The sequence below is a fragment of the Neovison vison genome, chromosome 12 (assembly GCF_020171115.1).
Source record: "Neovison vison isolate M4711 chromosome 12, ASM_NN_V1, whole genome shotgun sequence".
In the NCBI taxonomy this organism is placed as follows: domain Eukaryota; kingdom Metazoa; phylum Chordata; class Mammalia; order Carnivora; family Mustelidae; genus Neogale; species Neogale vison.
In genome coordinates, this window is record NC_058102.1 from 85,514,016 (window position 1) to 85,528,289 (window position 14,274).

At 41.2% G+C, this 14,274-nt stretch overlaps 1 protein-coding gene and 1 long non-coding RNA gene across 2 annotated transcripts in view; one reads left to right on the forward strand and one right to left on the reverse strand.

Moving 5' to 3' along the window:
• Window positions 1-7,754: 7,754 nt before the first annotated feature.
• Window positions 7,755-12,004, reverse strand: TUBA1A (tubulin alpha 1a). The gene is made up of 4 exons (XM_044229238.1): window positions 11,913-12,004; window positions 9,600-9,822; window positions 9,278-9,426; window positions 7,755-8,949 (listed from the first exon to the last, which is right to left on the reverse strand). The coding sequence occupies exons 1-4, from the start codon at window positions 11,913-11,915 to the stop codon at window positions 7,969-7,971; spliced, it is 1,356 nt and encodes a 451-aa protein (XP_044085173.1). The 5' UTR covers window positions 11,916-12,004; the 3' UTR covers window positions 7,755-7,968.
• A 75-nt stretch (window positions 12,005-12,079) lies between these two features.
• LOC122892571 overlaps window positions 12,080-14,274 on the forward strand; it is a 43,799-nt gene continuing 41,604 nt past the window's right edge. The window contains exon 1 of the long non-coding RNA XR_006381427.1: window positions 12,080-12,159. This is a non-coding gene — a long non-coding RNA (uncharacterized LOC122892571). The remainder of the gene's footprint in view (window positions 12,160-14,274) is intronic.

Consider the following 14,274-nt stretch of genomic DNA (forward strand, 5'->3'; position numbering starts at 1 on the left):
AAGCCTGCTCCCCCCCCACCCCACCCCGCCTGCCTCTCTGCCTACTTATGATCTTTGTCTCTGTCATTAATAAATAAAATCTTTAAAAAATAAAAAAATAAAAATTGCTAAGAGAGTAGGTCTTAAAAGTTCTCATCACAAAAAAATGTTGTTGTTGTTTTTTAAAGATTTTATTTATTTATTTGACAGAGAGAAATCACAAGTAGAGGGAGAGGCAGGCAGAGAGAGAGAGAGAAGCAGGCTCCCTGCTGAGCAGAGAGCCCGATGCGGGACTCGATCCCAGGACCCTGAGATCATGACCTGAGCCGAAGGCAGCGGCTTAACCCACTGAGCCACCCAGGCGCCCCACAAAAAAATGTTTAAATATATATGGTGACAGATATATATGGTGATCTCTCTGCAATATATATGAATATCAAATCATTATGTTGTACACCTGAAACTAATATAAGGTTATATTTTAATTATATACCAATTAAAAAATTATTACACTAAAAAAAGTAAACAATGGACTTCTCCAAAGAAGATATCCAAATGGCCATTTAGCACATTAGAAGATACTGAACATGAGGCATCTGGGAGGCTCAGTCAGTTGAGCATCTGACTTGATTTAGCTTGAGTTGTGATCTTGGGGTCCTGGGATTGAGCCCTGTGTTGGGCTCTGTACTCAGCGCAGAATCTGCTTGTCACTATCCCTTTTCCCATTTGCACACACACTCTCTCTCTCTTTCTCTTTTTCTCTCAAATAAGTAAAAGTAAAAAAATAATAAAAGATAGTGGGGTGCCTGGGTGGCTCAGTTGGTTAGGTGTCTGGCTTTGGCTCAGGTCATGATCCCAAGGTGCTAGGATTGAGGCCTGCATCAGTCTTCCTGCTCAGCAGGGAGTTTGCTTTTCCCTCTCTCAGCTCATGCTCTCTCTCTCAAATAAATTAATAAAATCTTAAAAAAAATAAACAAAAGATACTGAACATCACCAATCAGGGAAATGCAAATCAAAGGCACAGTGATATACCACCTCATACCCACTTAAATGACTATCATCAAAAGACAAAACAACAGAAAAGAACGAGTGTTGGCAAGGATCTGGAGAAATTGGAACACTTGTACACTGTTGGAATGTAACACATATAGACTCTATGGAAAAGAGTATGGCAGTTCCTCAAAAATTTAAATGTAGAATTACAGTATGATCCAGCAAAACCACTACTGCATATATAAATAAGATAATTAGGAATAGGGTCTGAAAGAGATATTTATATACCCATATTCATAACAGCATTATTCACAATAGCGAGAAGGTAAAAGCATCCCTAATGTCCACAGATAAATGATTGGATAAACAAAATGTGGTATATTATTATGGAATATTATGTGGAATATTATGTGGAATATTATTCAGGCTTAAAAAGAAAGGAAATTCTGACACATGCTATAACATGGATGAAACTTGAGGATGTTATGTTAAGTGAAATGAGCTAGTCACAAAAAGACAAATATCTGATTCTCTTATTTGAAGTTCCTGGAATAGTCTAATTCATGGAGACAGAGTGTAGGATAGTGTTTGCCAGAGGCTGGGGGAGAGGGAACAGGGAAGTTATTTAACGCATATAGAGTTTTAGTTTTGCAAGATGAAGAGAGTTCTAGAGATTGGTTGCACAACTATGTGAATGCACTTAATACTGATTTGTCTATTTAAAATATGGTTAAGATGACAAATTTTATGCTATGTGTATTTTACCAAAATTAAAAATAAAGTAAAATGAATATATATAAAAATTTTTAAAAAACCAAAGTTTTAACATTATGTAATTCTAATGTTAAAAAGGCCTCTTTAGGGGCTCCTGGGTGGCTCAATAAATTAAAGCCTCTGCCTATGGCTCAGGTCATGATCCCAGGGTCCTGGGATTGAACCCCACATTGGACTCTCTGCTCTGTGGGGAGCCTGCTTCCTCCTCTCTCTCTCTGCTTGCCTCTCTGCCTACTTGTGATCTCTGTTTGTCAAATACATAAATAAAATCTTTAAAAAATTTTATTGTAAATTTGTCTGTAGCACTGTACTCTATGTTGAAAGCAATTTGGTTTTTTTTTTTTTTTTTTAAGATTTTATTTGTTCATCTGGGAGAGCGAGAATGAGAGAGAGAGAGAGCGCGCATGCGCGCACAAGAGCCTGCTTGAGCCAGCAGGGAAGGGCAGAAAGAGAGGGAGAAGCAGACTCTTTGCTGAGCAGGGAGCCTCACTTGGGGCTCTATTCCAGGACCCTGGGATCATGACCTGAGGTGAAGGCAGACTGATCACCTAGGTGCCCTGAAAGCAATTTGTAATTGAGAAAATATGATACAAAAAGTTTAAGACCTCATTACAGAAGCTTTATAAACTGTTTAAAAATGCTGAGTCATCTTCAGTCCGCTTCTGTTTATGTCCTATTTAGTATCCATTTATTCTTTTTTCCCAGTTTATTTTTGTTCTGTATTTAATTTTGGATAAGTTTTATTGTTTATCTTCAATTCATTAATCTTTTCTACTGTGGTGACTAATTTACTGTTAAGCCCATTTGGTATATTTTTAATTTCAGATATATTTTTCATCTCTAGAATTTTTACATCTCTTTTCCCATATCTCTACTTAAAACTCATCCACTTTCTTGAATATGTATAATGTAACTTTTTTTTTCAAGAGTTTTAGACAGATCACAAGTAGGCAGAGAGAGAGGGGAAAGCAGGCTCCCTGCTCAGCAGAGAGCCCAATGTGGGGCTCAATCCCAGGACCCAGGGATCATGACCCGAGCTGAAGGCAGAGGTTTAACCCATTGAGCCACCCAGGCACCCCTGTATAATGTTGAGGGTTTTATATACAAATACATTAATGAATCTTTAGTTTATATATTATTTACATATAATTTCAAAACTATAATATTTCTAGTATGTTTACTGAAGATAGCTTATTTTTTTGGATTTCCTTTTTTTAGGTTAGATCTCTCTGGCTATACAATCAAATTACTGTGTGTTGGGGTGTCTGGGTGGCTTAGTCATTAGGTGTCTTTAGGTCCAGTCGTGATCCTAGGATCCTGGGATCACCCCACATTGGGCTCTCCACTCAGCATGAAGCCTGCTTCTCCCTCCCCACTCCCCACTGCTTGTGTTTCCTCTCTCTGTGTCAAATAAATAAATAAAATCTTTAAAAAAAATTACTGTGTCAAAGTCAGGTGAAATAATTCTGAATTATCTCTATAGTTAAGCTACAACTTGATACTTGGTTAAATTCATTTGTTTCATTTTGTTTTTAATTTTTAGAGATTTTTTTCCACCTTGATTTAAATCTTTATTATAGGGACGCCTGGGTGGCTCAGTTGGTTGGACGACTGCCTTCGGCTCAGGGCGTGATCCTGGAGTCCCGGGATGGAGTCCCACATCAGGCTCCCAGCTCCATGGGGAGTCTGCTTCGCTCTCTGACCTTCTCCTCGCTCATGCTCTCTCTCACTGTCTCTCTCTCTCAAATAAATAAATAAAATCTTAAAATAAATAAATAAATAAATAAATAAATAAATAAATCTTTATTATAGTTATGAAATACAATTACATGTTTCTGTAGTCAATAGACTATATCCATATTTTTAGTTTTTGGTTTATACTTTGTTTTGTTTTGCTTTTTGAAGATTTTATTTATTTGACAAAAAGAGACAGCAAGAGAGGGAAAGCAAGCAGGGGGAGCGGGAGAGGGAGAAGCAGGCTTCTCGCTGAGCAGGGAGCCCAATGTGGAGCTCGATGTGAGGCTCCAAGGGGGGCTTGATACGGGGCTCGATGTGGGGTTCAATGTGGGGCTCGATGCCATGACTCTGGGATCATGACCTAAGCAGAAGGCAGATGCTTAACAACTGAGCCAACCAGGCGCCCCTACACTTTGTTTTTTAAACTGTGGTGAAATACACATAACATAAAATTTATCATTTTAACCCTTTCAGTTATTTATTTTCTAGTTTTTAAAAAGATTTTATTTTTTAAAATTTTATTTATTTGACAGAGAGAGACACAGCAAGAGAGGGAACACACGCAGGGAGAGTGGGGAGAGAGAGAAGGAGGCTTCCCAATGAACAGGGAGCCCAACGTGGGGCTCGATTCCAGGACTCTGGGATAGTGACCTGAGCCAAAGGTAGAAGCTGAACAACTGAGCCACCCAGGCACCCCAAAGATTTTTTTTTTAAGATTTTATTTATTTTTATTTGACAGACATCACAAGTAGACAGAGAGGCAGGCAGAAGAGGAGGAAGCAGGCTCTCCGCTGAGCAGAGAGCCCGATTGCAGGGCTCGATCCCAGGGCTCTGGGATCATGACCTGAGCGAAAGCAGAGGCTTTAACCCACTGAGCCACCCAGGCGCCCCAGATTTTTTTTTTTTTTTTTTTTTTAAAGATTTTATTTATTTATTTGACAGAGAGAGATCACAAGTAGGCAGAGAGAGAGAGGAGGAAGCAGGCTCCCTGCCGAGCAGAGAGCCCGATGCGGGACTCGATCCCAGAACCCTGAGATCATGACCTGAGCCGAAGGCAGCGGCTTAACCCACTGAGCCACCCAGGCGCCCCCCAGATTTTTTTTTTTTTAAAGTAATTTTTACACCCAGTGTGGGGCTTGAACTTACAATGCCAAGATCAAGAGTTGCATGCTTTACAGGCTGAGCCAGCCAGGCACCCATTTTAACCCTTTTAGAGTACAATTTAGTGGCATTAAATAGATTCTCATTGTTGTACAAAATCACCATCTTTCATTTCCAGCAAATTTTAAGTGTATCTTTTTTCGTTATCTCTGTACTCAACCTGGGACTTGAACTCATGACCAGGAAATCATGTGTAGTCGCTTGCTCTTGTGACTGAGCCAATTAGGCACCCTCAAGAACTTTTTCATCATTGCAAACTGAAACTCTGTATCTGTTAAACAATAACTTCCTATTACATCCTTCTCCCTAGCCCCTGGTAACCACTATTATACTTTCTATCTCTCTGAATTTGACTATTGTAGGTACTTCATGTAAATAAAATCAGATAATATTTGTCCTTTTATATCTGGCTTATTTTACTTAGCTTACTATTTTCAGAGTTTATCCATGTTTTCATATGTGTCAGAATTTCAGTTCTTAAGGCTAATAATATTATATTGTATGGACATACTACGTTTTGTTTATCCATTCATCTGTCAATGAGTGTTAGGGGTGCTTCTGACTTTGAGCTATAGTAAATAAAGCTGTGGTGACACTGGTACACAAATACCTGTCTGAGTCACTGCTTTCAGTTCTTTTGGGTATATACCCAGAAGTAGAATTCTAAGATCATAGATCTATGTTCAGTATTTTTGAGGAACTGTATCCTGCTTTCAGTTGTTTTTTAAATCACACTGAAATATATGAGCTCACAGGTTTTAACATATTTTATATGGTTCAACCCACTGCAGTCACTATTTATTTTCAGTGCTCAATTTGTGCCATCAATGAGAGCCTCCTCTACTAGACTTCTGTATCCCTTTGATATAACTTTGTCTTTGATTATCTTCCTTGCTTTCTGGAATGAGAAAATATTTGGGGCTGAATTTGCATATTTCCTGCTCCCGGCTTGAACATCTCTAAAACATTGTGATTCCTTTTAGTGGAAAATGGTATTTAAAGACCACCATCGGGGCGCCTGGGTGGCTCAGTGGGTTAAGCCGCTGCCTTCGGCTCAGGTCATGATCCCAGGGTTCTGGGATGGAGCTACACATCAGGTTCTCTGCTCAGCAGGAAGCCTGCTTCTCCCCTTCCCCCTTCTCCTACTTGTGTTCCTTCTCCCATTGTCTCTCTCTCTCTGTCAAATAAATAAATAAAATCTTTAAAAAAAAAAAAAACCCTAAACTTTAAAAAAGTAAAAAATAAAAACCATCGGGGTGCCTGGATGGCTCAGTTGGTTAGGTGTCTGCCTTGGGCTCAGGTCATGGTGCCAGGGTCCTGGGATTGAGTCTTGCATCAGGCTCCCCATTTACCTGGGAGCTTGTTTTTCCTTCTGCCTGCCACTCCAGCCTGCTTGTGCTCTCCCTCTGATAAGTAAAATCTTTAAAAAAATAAAAAAATAAAGACCACCATCTAAGTGGTAGAGGTACTCATTCCTAAATTGGTCCTTGGCCTTTTCAGTGGACAAAATTATAGAATTTTTCATAATAGAAAATGTATAACAAATGCATACTGTTATTTACAATTAAAATTAGGATTGTAGGGCTTTTATTTTTTTACTTCTTACTTATCTCTTGGGGCGTCTGGGTGGCTCAATCATTGGATGTCTGCCTTCGGCTCAGGTTATGATCCCACGGTCCTGGGATCGAGCCCCGCATTGGGCTCCCTGCTTTGCAGGAAGCCTGCTTCTTCCTCTCCCACTCCCCCTACTTCTGTTCCCTCTCTTGCTGTGTCTCTCTCTCTCTCTCTGTCAAATAAATAAATAAAATCTTAATAAGGTGAAAAAAATGGTACTTACTCTCTTTTATCCTACACTTTACTCATTCAACCAATAATTATTGTACATACATCTATCATATTATATTTTGCTATGTGCTGAGAATGCACATTAAAAACTTACATTTGATCTAATTTCCACATTGTTTTTTTATCTGAAGAAGTGAGGACTTTTACTTTTTTTCCCCCAAAATCTATTCACATTGGCTTCTAAACTGCTGAGCAGTATTGGATTGGCTTTAAAGCTAGTTGATCTTGGCTTATTTCTTATTTTTCCTTATTTCCATTAACTTAAACTCAGATTCCAGTAACTATAATAGTATTACACCCCTTTGTAGGCAGTGTCAAAGGAAAAACAGATTAAATAGGCTATAAATACAAAAAAAGAACTTCCATCCCAACTGGATATTATCCTAGAACAAGATGGTGTGATAACACAAGACACAAGTTTGCTGTCCTTGGGTCCTCAGCTTTTTGGTCAGTTGGACTGGCAGCTGACCTCTATTGTGGACGAAACCATTGGCCAAGAACTGTTCCTCTCACTATGTTGGTGCTGATGCCTACAACTGCATTGTTCGTTTATTCTTTGAAGTTATTTGCCTGTATCGAAATAATGTATTTGGAGAGTTAAAATTCAGATATACAACACATTAGAGTGAATAAATATATCAGGCTTTTCTACTATGACATTTAGCTGAAATTAAGTTTGTAAAGAAGTAAAGATCTGGGACGCCTGGGTGGCTCAGTTGGTCAAGCTGCTACCTTCCGCTCAGGTCATGATCCCAGGGTCCTGGGATGGAGTCCCACATTGGGCTCCTTGCTCAGCAGGGAGCCTGCTTCTCTCTCTGCCTCTGCCTGCTGGTGTTCTCCCTCTCTCTCTCTCTGACAAATAAATAAAATCTTTAAAAAAAAAAAAAAAAAAAAGTAAAGAACTAGGGAGCAATTGCTTGGATAGCAGACTTGTTCAGAGAATCCTGGGCAGAGGAAACATCATGGCACTAGACACATGCCAAGATGATAGTGCATTTGGAATAGTCACCATTTTGTTTGTCATATGAGACTTGGCAGGTAACCAGACCTTTGGCTATGTATTAGTAAATATCAATTCTAAAAAGAGTACTAGCAATTTAAGTAACATAGTGGAGTTAACATTTAAGAGCATGGATGTGGCAATTTTTTTATTTTGTATTTTATGATTAAGTTTTATAATATACTAAAATTTAAAATAAGTCACTTAATAATACAGAACTAAATACATGAATTTCAAACACCCAAATAGAAGATACAAGACTGAATCCATTTAAGACAGGGAATACTTTATTCAAACCCATCAGAGAAATGGACAGCTTGGGTCTGTAACAAAGCGTTGTGTTTTAAAGCATAGGTCAGTAATTGTATATGAGAGTATACACTGCTACATACAAATTAACTGATCAGAGCACAACTTTTCAATATTCAAAACAGAATAAGCTTCCCTGTAAAAGCAGCACCTTTGTGACGTTTTTAACTTTAGTATTCCTCTCCTTCTTCTTCACCCTCTCCTTCAACAGAATCCACACCAACCTCCTCATAATCCTTCTCAAGGGCAGCCATGTCCTCACGGGCCTCAGAAAACTCTCCTTCCTCCATGCCCTCCCCCACATACCAGTGAACAAAGGCACGCTTGGCATACATCAGGTCAAACTTGTGGTCCAGGCGAGCCCAGGCCTCAGCGATGGCTGTGGTGTTGCTCAGCATGCACACAGCTCGCTGGACTTTGGCCAGGTCTCCACCGGGCACCACAGTGGGAGGCTGGTAATTAATGCCCACTTTGAAGCCAGTGGGGCACCAGTCCACAAACTGGATGGTACGCTTGGTCTTGATGGTGGCAATGGCGGCATTGACATCTTTGGGAACCACATCGCCACGGTACAACAGGCAGCAAGCCATGTATTTACCATGGCGAGGGTCACATTTCACCATCTGGTTGGCTGGCTCAAAGCACGCGTTGGTGATCTCTGCTACAGAAAGCTGTTCATGGTAGGCTTTCTCAGCAGAGATGACGGGGGCATAGGTGGCCAGAGGGAAGTGGATACGGGGATAGGGCACCAGGTTGGTCTGGAATTCTGTCAGATCAACATTCAGGGCTCCATCAAATCTGAGGGAAGCGGTGATGGAGGACACAATCTGGCCTATCAACCTATTTAGATTAGTGTAGGTTGGGCGTTCAATATCGAGGTTTCTACGACAGATGTCATAGATGGCCTCGTTGTCTACCATGAAGGCACAATCAGAGTGCTCCAGGGTGGTGTGGGTAGTGAGGATGGAGTTGTAGGGCTCAACTACAGCTGTGGAAACCTGAGGGGCTGGGTAGATGGAGAACTCCAGCTTGGACTTCTTGCCATAATCGACAGAGAGACGTTCCATCAGCAGGGAGGTGAACCCGGAACCAGTTCCCCCTCCAAAGCTGTGGAAAACCAAGAAGCCCTGAAGACCTGTGCACTGGTCAGCCTGGTAGAAAAAAGAAATAGAGAAAACGTAGATTACTGCTCTTTGCAACATATCCCAAGTAAATATATTGTCACTTTTCATACAAGTCCAAGAATACAGATCTTATTTTGACAAGAAATGCTTACATGGAGACCTTCGTAGAATTACTAAGCATTTTCCTACTTACATGACACCAAATAGTTCATGCTTTAATTGGATTTTTAAAGAAAAACTATAAAGGAATAGTTTACCTCACTCCATTACACTTCAATTCGGTGTCTGAGATGAAAAGAACCTATTTCAAGTGTCTTTCTTAGGATCATTATTTACTTATTGAGAATAAACATACCAGCTTCCGAATTCGGTCCAAGACAAGGTCAATGATCTCCTTGCCAATGGTGTAGTGCCCTCGGGCGTAGTTGTTGGCAGCATCTTCCTTGCCTGTGATGAGCTGCTCAGGGTGGAAGAGCTGGCGGTAGGTGCCAGTGCGAACTTCATCTGGAAAAGGCAAACACAGCAGCCCCCCATCACTCACCACCTGCACAAGTCCGCTCAGCCTCACGGTAACCAGACCTTTGGCTGTGTATTAGTATTAGATCCCCGGGGGAGCCTCAAGACAGACCTGTCCCAGACCCCCGGGGGAGCTCACTGGGTTACAGAGGCCAACTCACCAATGACTGTGGGTTCCAGGTCTACAAACACGGCCCTGGGCACATGCTTGCCAGCGCCCGTCTCACTGAAGAAGGTGTTGAAGGAGTCGTCTCCTCCCCCAATGGTCTTGTCACTTGGCATCTGGCCATCGGGCTGAATGCCATGCTCCAGGCAATAGAGCTCCCAGCAGGCATTGCCGATCTGGACACCAGCCTGGCCGACGTGGATGGAGATACACTCACGCTGTGGGAAGGAAAAAAAGAAAATTGTAAAATTAGGTTATATTAGCATTTTGAATTTTCAGCAAATTTTTGAAAATAATTCTAATTATATACAGGTATTCTTCAAGTGTATTTGAGATTATCCCTAATTCAATAGAAATTATTAAGGAAAAGCACCTGCTACAAATGTTGCAGATGGGTGTGGTCTGAATAATAATGTGGCGCTATTTAACCTATGTTCAAGCCCATTGTTTCCAGTCATGCTTGAATAGAAATTTTTTATATTTAAAATATATTTAAAGCACAGATTTTGTAAAATGAAGTAAGTTAAATTTAATCATTAGTTGGTTGGAATCAGTATTACTACTGCTTTCCTTTAAATGAGGAATTTCTTCTACATTTGACTTGGAATTTTAACATGGACATCTGCGCTGCAGCTGAGGCTAGATGCCACACCCCTCTGCAGTCTATCTGCAGAATCCATTAGTACTAGGGGATTGGAAGCTAAACAAGGTCTGCCTCCTGCATTGCTGCATTTGCTGTGCCTGGTACTAGCCTGTTCTGTCTGCTACATTATTTAACAGAGTAAGTTCTATTTCCAGAAACTGCCTACATGATCTCATTGTGCTATTCTGCCAGTTTTCCTTCTCTGACCCTGGCTGGGACCATATGCCTACATTAAAATGAATTAATGTAGATGCACTAGAACAAAAGACAGCTGGACAGAGGATAGTTCTTTGTCTGCAGCATTTTCATTTCTTAAAAAGAAGTCTTTCCAGAATCTTCTCCACTGCAAAAGACTGAAAAATTATTAGTATCTTTAAAACAACTGTTCCTAAATCAGAAAAATATCAGAGGATCTACTTAAGAATAAAAGCCCGGGTGAAAGGATAAGGAAATATTTATTTGAAACAACAAAATAGTATTTTCATTCTGAGATTGTCTACTCACCACAGAATATTCATACTTTTCACGTTCAATAAGAAATTTTCTTCTCTGTGGTCTTTATGGCTATAAGTTCCATTGTCTACCCATTGTCTAGTCACTGACATATGGGCGGGGGCGGGGGTGGGGGTGGGGAAGGGCGTTTCCCTGGGTTCTGGGCGTTAGGGTACCCTGGTTCTCCAAAGTGGGCTTTTTCTCCTGCTGAACGTGCGTGCGCCTAGCACACTGAGACGGGACAGACGGACAGACAATAAAGACACACACACTCCAGTCAGTCAGGGCGGGGTGGCCACAGACCAGACTTTAAAGGGCTTGTCAAGAAAACTGTGATTTTGCATCTCAAGAAAAAAATATTTCATCTAAGTTTTAACAGTGAATGAAAAACCTTTTAACGCCTACATTTCCACAATGATGAAAGGCTTTTAGTTAGGTCGTCTGACAGGGGAGGTTTTAGTGAGAGCGAACCCCGCCCAGTGGCTCTAAGGCCCCAGAAGCCAGAAACAAACAACTCCGCCCCTGCGCCGCCCTGACGCGGGCTGCCAGGGGCTCCAGCAGAAACTAACCATTTTGTCCCCGCTAATATACGGGTATCCTTCTAAAATGCCAAAGAACCGGGGAGGGATCTTTTTATACTAACCCAAGGTTCCGCTTTCTCCCTGTGCTTTCCCGCCCCCCTCCCCCCCTTCCCAGCTACACCCACTGGGCTCGGGTCCTTTTGGACGAGTTCTTCTCTCCCTCCCCCTGGGAACAACGCCAGGAAGAAAAGCCTCCCCGAGTCACACGAATACCGTGCGCACAGACGCTGGGGCCGGGCAGACAACGCCACGACCGCCTTTCCCTGCCCCAGACCCTTTCGTCACCGACAGATGGGCTGCTGGCGGCTCGGAAGGTCTCAGATAACAACTACTCGCTCTGTGCCGCCTTTGTTCTTCCCCACGGTCGTGCTGCGCCCGGGCGCAGTAGTGGCTGGGCTCCTGCACCCCGCACTGCGGCGGCGGCCGGGCTCCAGGATGTGGGGCAGCACAGCTAAACCTCGCACACAAAGCATAAAGGCTACCCTTAGCCAAAGAAATTGTAAAGGAAAAAGGGCTTAAGGTTTTCTAAGTAGATCTTGGGGGACTGACCCCACCCAATGGCCACAAAGAGCCAGAGAAAGAAGATTCTTACCATGGTTGCTGCTTTGCGTCTGCCGAGCAGATGGCGGAGAGGAAGAGAGGTTGTTGCTTCTTACAGCGCGACTCTTAGGCGGTCGATGTAAGAGAACCTGCGGCACATGGGCGGATGCGGCTCCCTATATACAACTCGGTCACCATGGGGATGGGCTGGGGCCTTTTCCTGTTGGTCCAGACCCCTCGATCTGCCCGGAGAAGCCACGACGGGAGAGTGTTGATTGGTGCAAGCAACATGGGATGAGGTAATCTCTCCCCCACCCCCTTTTCCCTAGCATCCATAGACTGTTTGCATCCTTCAGACAAAGAGACTGTGCAAAAACAGTCAGCCGAGCATCCATTATGGGGTGGGGTTGGGGGGGAGGGGGCGGGAGAAGGCAAGAAAAAGAACTTGAATTGGATGATTTTTATATTGCTTAAACCTCATACTACAGTTAAAATCACCAATGTAGGTTTTCTCCAACACTTATATCGCGGATTTTGTGTTGAGATGAAGTATTTAATGGAAAATTACTCCCAGCCCCTCTCTCAAAGTATATTAAATTCTGCCACATTCTAGGAAGTTTCAACATCTCTAATTGCTTTACAGATAAAATAGGAGAGAAGATGGGAATGATGCTTAAAATGGCTTGGGTAAATGTGATTTTTTTTTAATATAAAAAAGAGGTTTAATAATAGAGCCACCCAAAATGGTTTTTCAAGTTCAAGTAATTTATCTTCAGACCTTCTTTTGCACCCCTCCCCCAAATAGCTAAACAAAAAGGGAAGATGGAAGAAAACCATACTAAATATGGAAGTACACAAGTAGTTCTAACGTGGTGATAATTAAGATCCAAGAAACATACCATAGTTAAATAGACTATTAGAAATATTCCTTTATCAGAAGTCTGTGTAATGTATTTTATGTAGTGTATTGTTCCTTAAAATGAATCGTCTTTCCTGGTATAAAATGGAGAAAATACAAGGAGTTCAGAAGCTAGTGCTGTTACCTGTGCCATGCAGTTATATTTTGCTTTTTTTTTTTTTTTCCTGGAAAGAGAATAACTAAAACATCAAATTAAAAAGGAGAGCTGTATAATGTAAGAAAGAAAACCATTTGCGATTTTGTCTCCATCCACGGACAACTATGTCAGCTTAATAACTGCATTTCTTTTTTGTGTAGTTCTTGTGTGAATTTGGTAAAGCTACTCAGAGATTGGGCTTCTAACTGTGGGAATTGTGGCCAGCCTCACACCGTTGCTATTCAACTAGAGACTCTGGTGGTTGCTCAATTGCCTCTTGGGACAAAAAGGCTTTGCTTTCACCCCTAGGAAATGGATTGCAGTAACATTCTTTTGCTATTTAGAAAGGCTCTATTATCAGCAAGGATGGGCTCTGAAAAATAAGACTCTGGACTGATCACCACCTGATGTTGCTAAGGAAATTTTAGAGGTAAAAGAGGTTTGCTATGACCACCAAGGTTGAAAATATATATTCTCGCAGATGATTTTTTAATGTTCGGTTTTCAGCAACAGCTTTTCAGGGTCTGCAGCACCATTTACAGTGCTTTGCGGAGCCCATTCATTCCTGCTGGGCTGGCAGGCAGGCAGAGCAGGCGTGGGAGGGAGGGACTTGAGACAGCTGCTGCAGGTTGTGGTGTGACAATGGCTGCCATGGATTTTTCTAGCCTGCTCTCCATAGCTCTGCTTTACTTGTTCAAGTTTGCTGCAGTAGTCTCCCTAGAAAAAAAATAAAACAACACACAACTCATTTTATCTACTTCTCGCACATTCCATAGGAAAAATAATCTTAACATCCATCTTATCTCCATCCCTTTAGCAAATAAAATTATATTTCAGTAAAAAGACAGGAGAATTAAGGACAGTTTGAATGTTTCTTTCTGCACCTAAATGTACATTTAATAAAAATAAGAATTAAATGACATTGGGGAGTATAAGAATTTATAAGTCGCTCATTGAAAATACTTCTTGTGAAATATTAATAGTCAAATAAAAGAAACGCTGCTGGACCATGGTAAAGTGTACAAATCTTTCCTTATAGAATGAGAGGCACAGTCTTGAATTTTATTTTCTTTACATTATAAAAGAAATATGTCATTTTCCCAATAGTCTCAGTTCCTTATGCAGTTTACAGAGGATTAAATAAAAGAGAGGCATGTTCATGCAATTGATTCTTTGTAATTCTATCTCAGAACTATTCTGTTCCTTATGCAAATGAGGATTTTTTTTTCTCCCCTTGGGTATAAGTAACAATAAGATCTAGGTCAGAAATAGATTATTTGAGCACTGATAATCTTAAATATATAAATGGGAGAGCAGAGGGAAATAATTAATCTGTTCTTTTTTTTTTTTTTTAAAGAT

Excerpts from the sequence above, each read along its gene's own strand:
- TUBA1A (XM_044229238.1), bottom strand. Across the intron at positions 9,427-9,599 it reads CCTGGAACCCACAGTCATTG|ATGAAGTTCGCACTGGCACC; the intron begins GTGAGTTGGCCT and ends TGCCTTTTCCAG. Across the intron at positions 8,950-9,277 it reads TGGACCGAATTCGGAAGCTG|GCTGACCAGTGCACAGGTCT; the intron begins GTATGTTTATTC and ends TTTTTCTACCAG.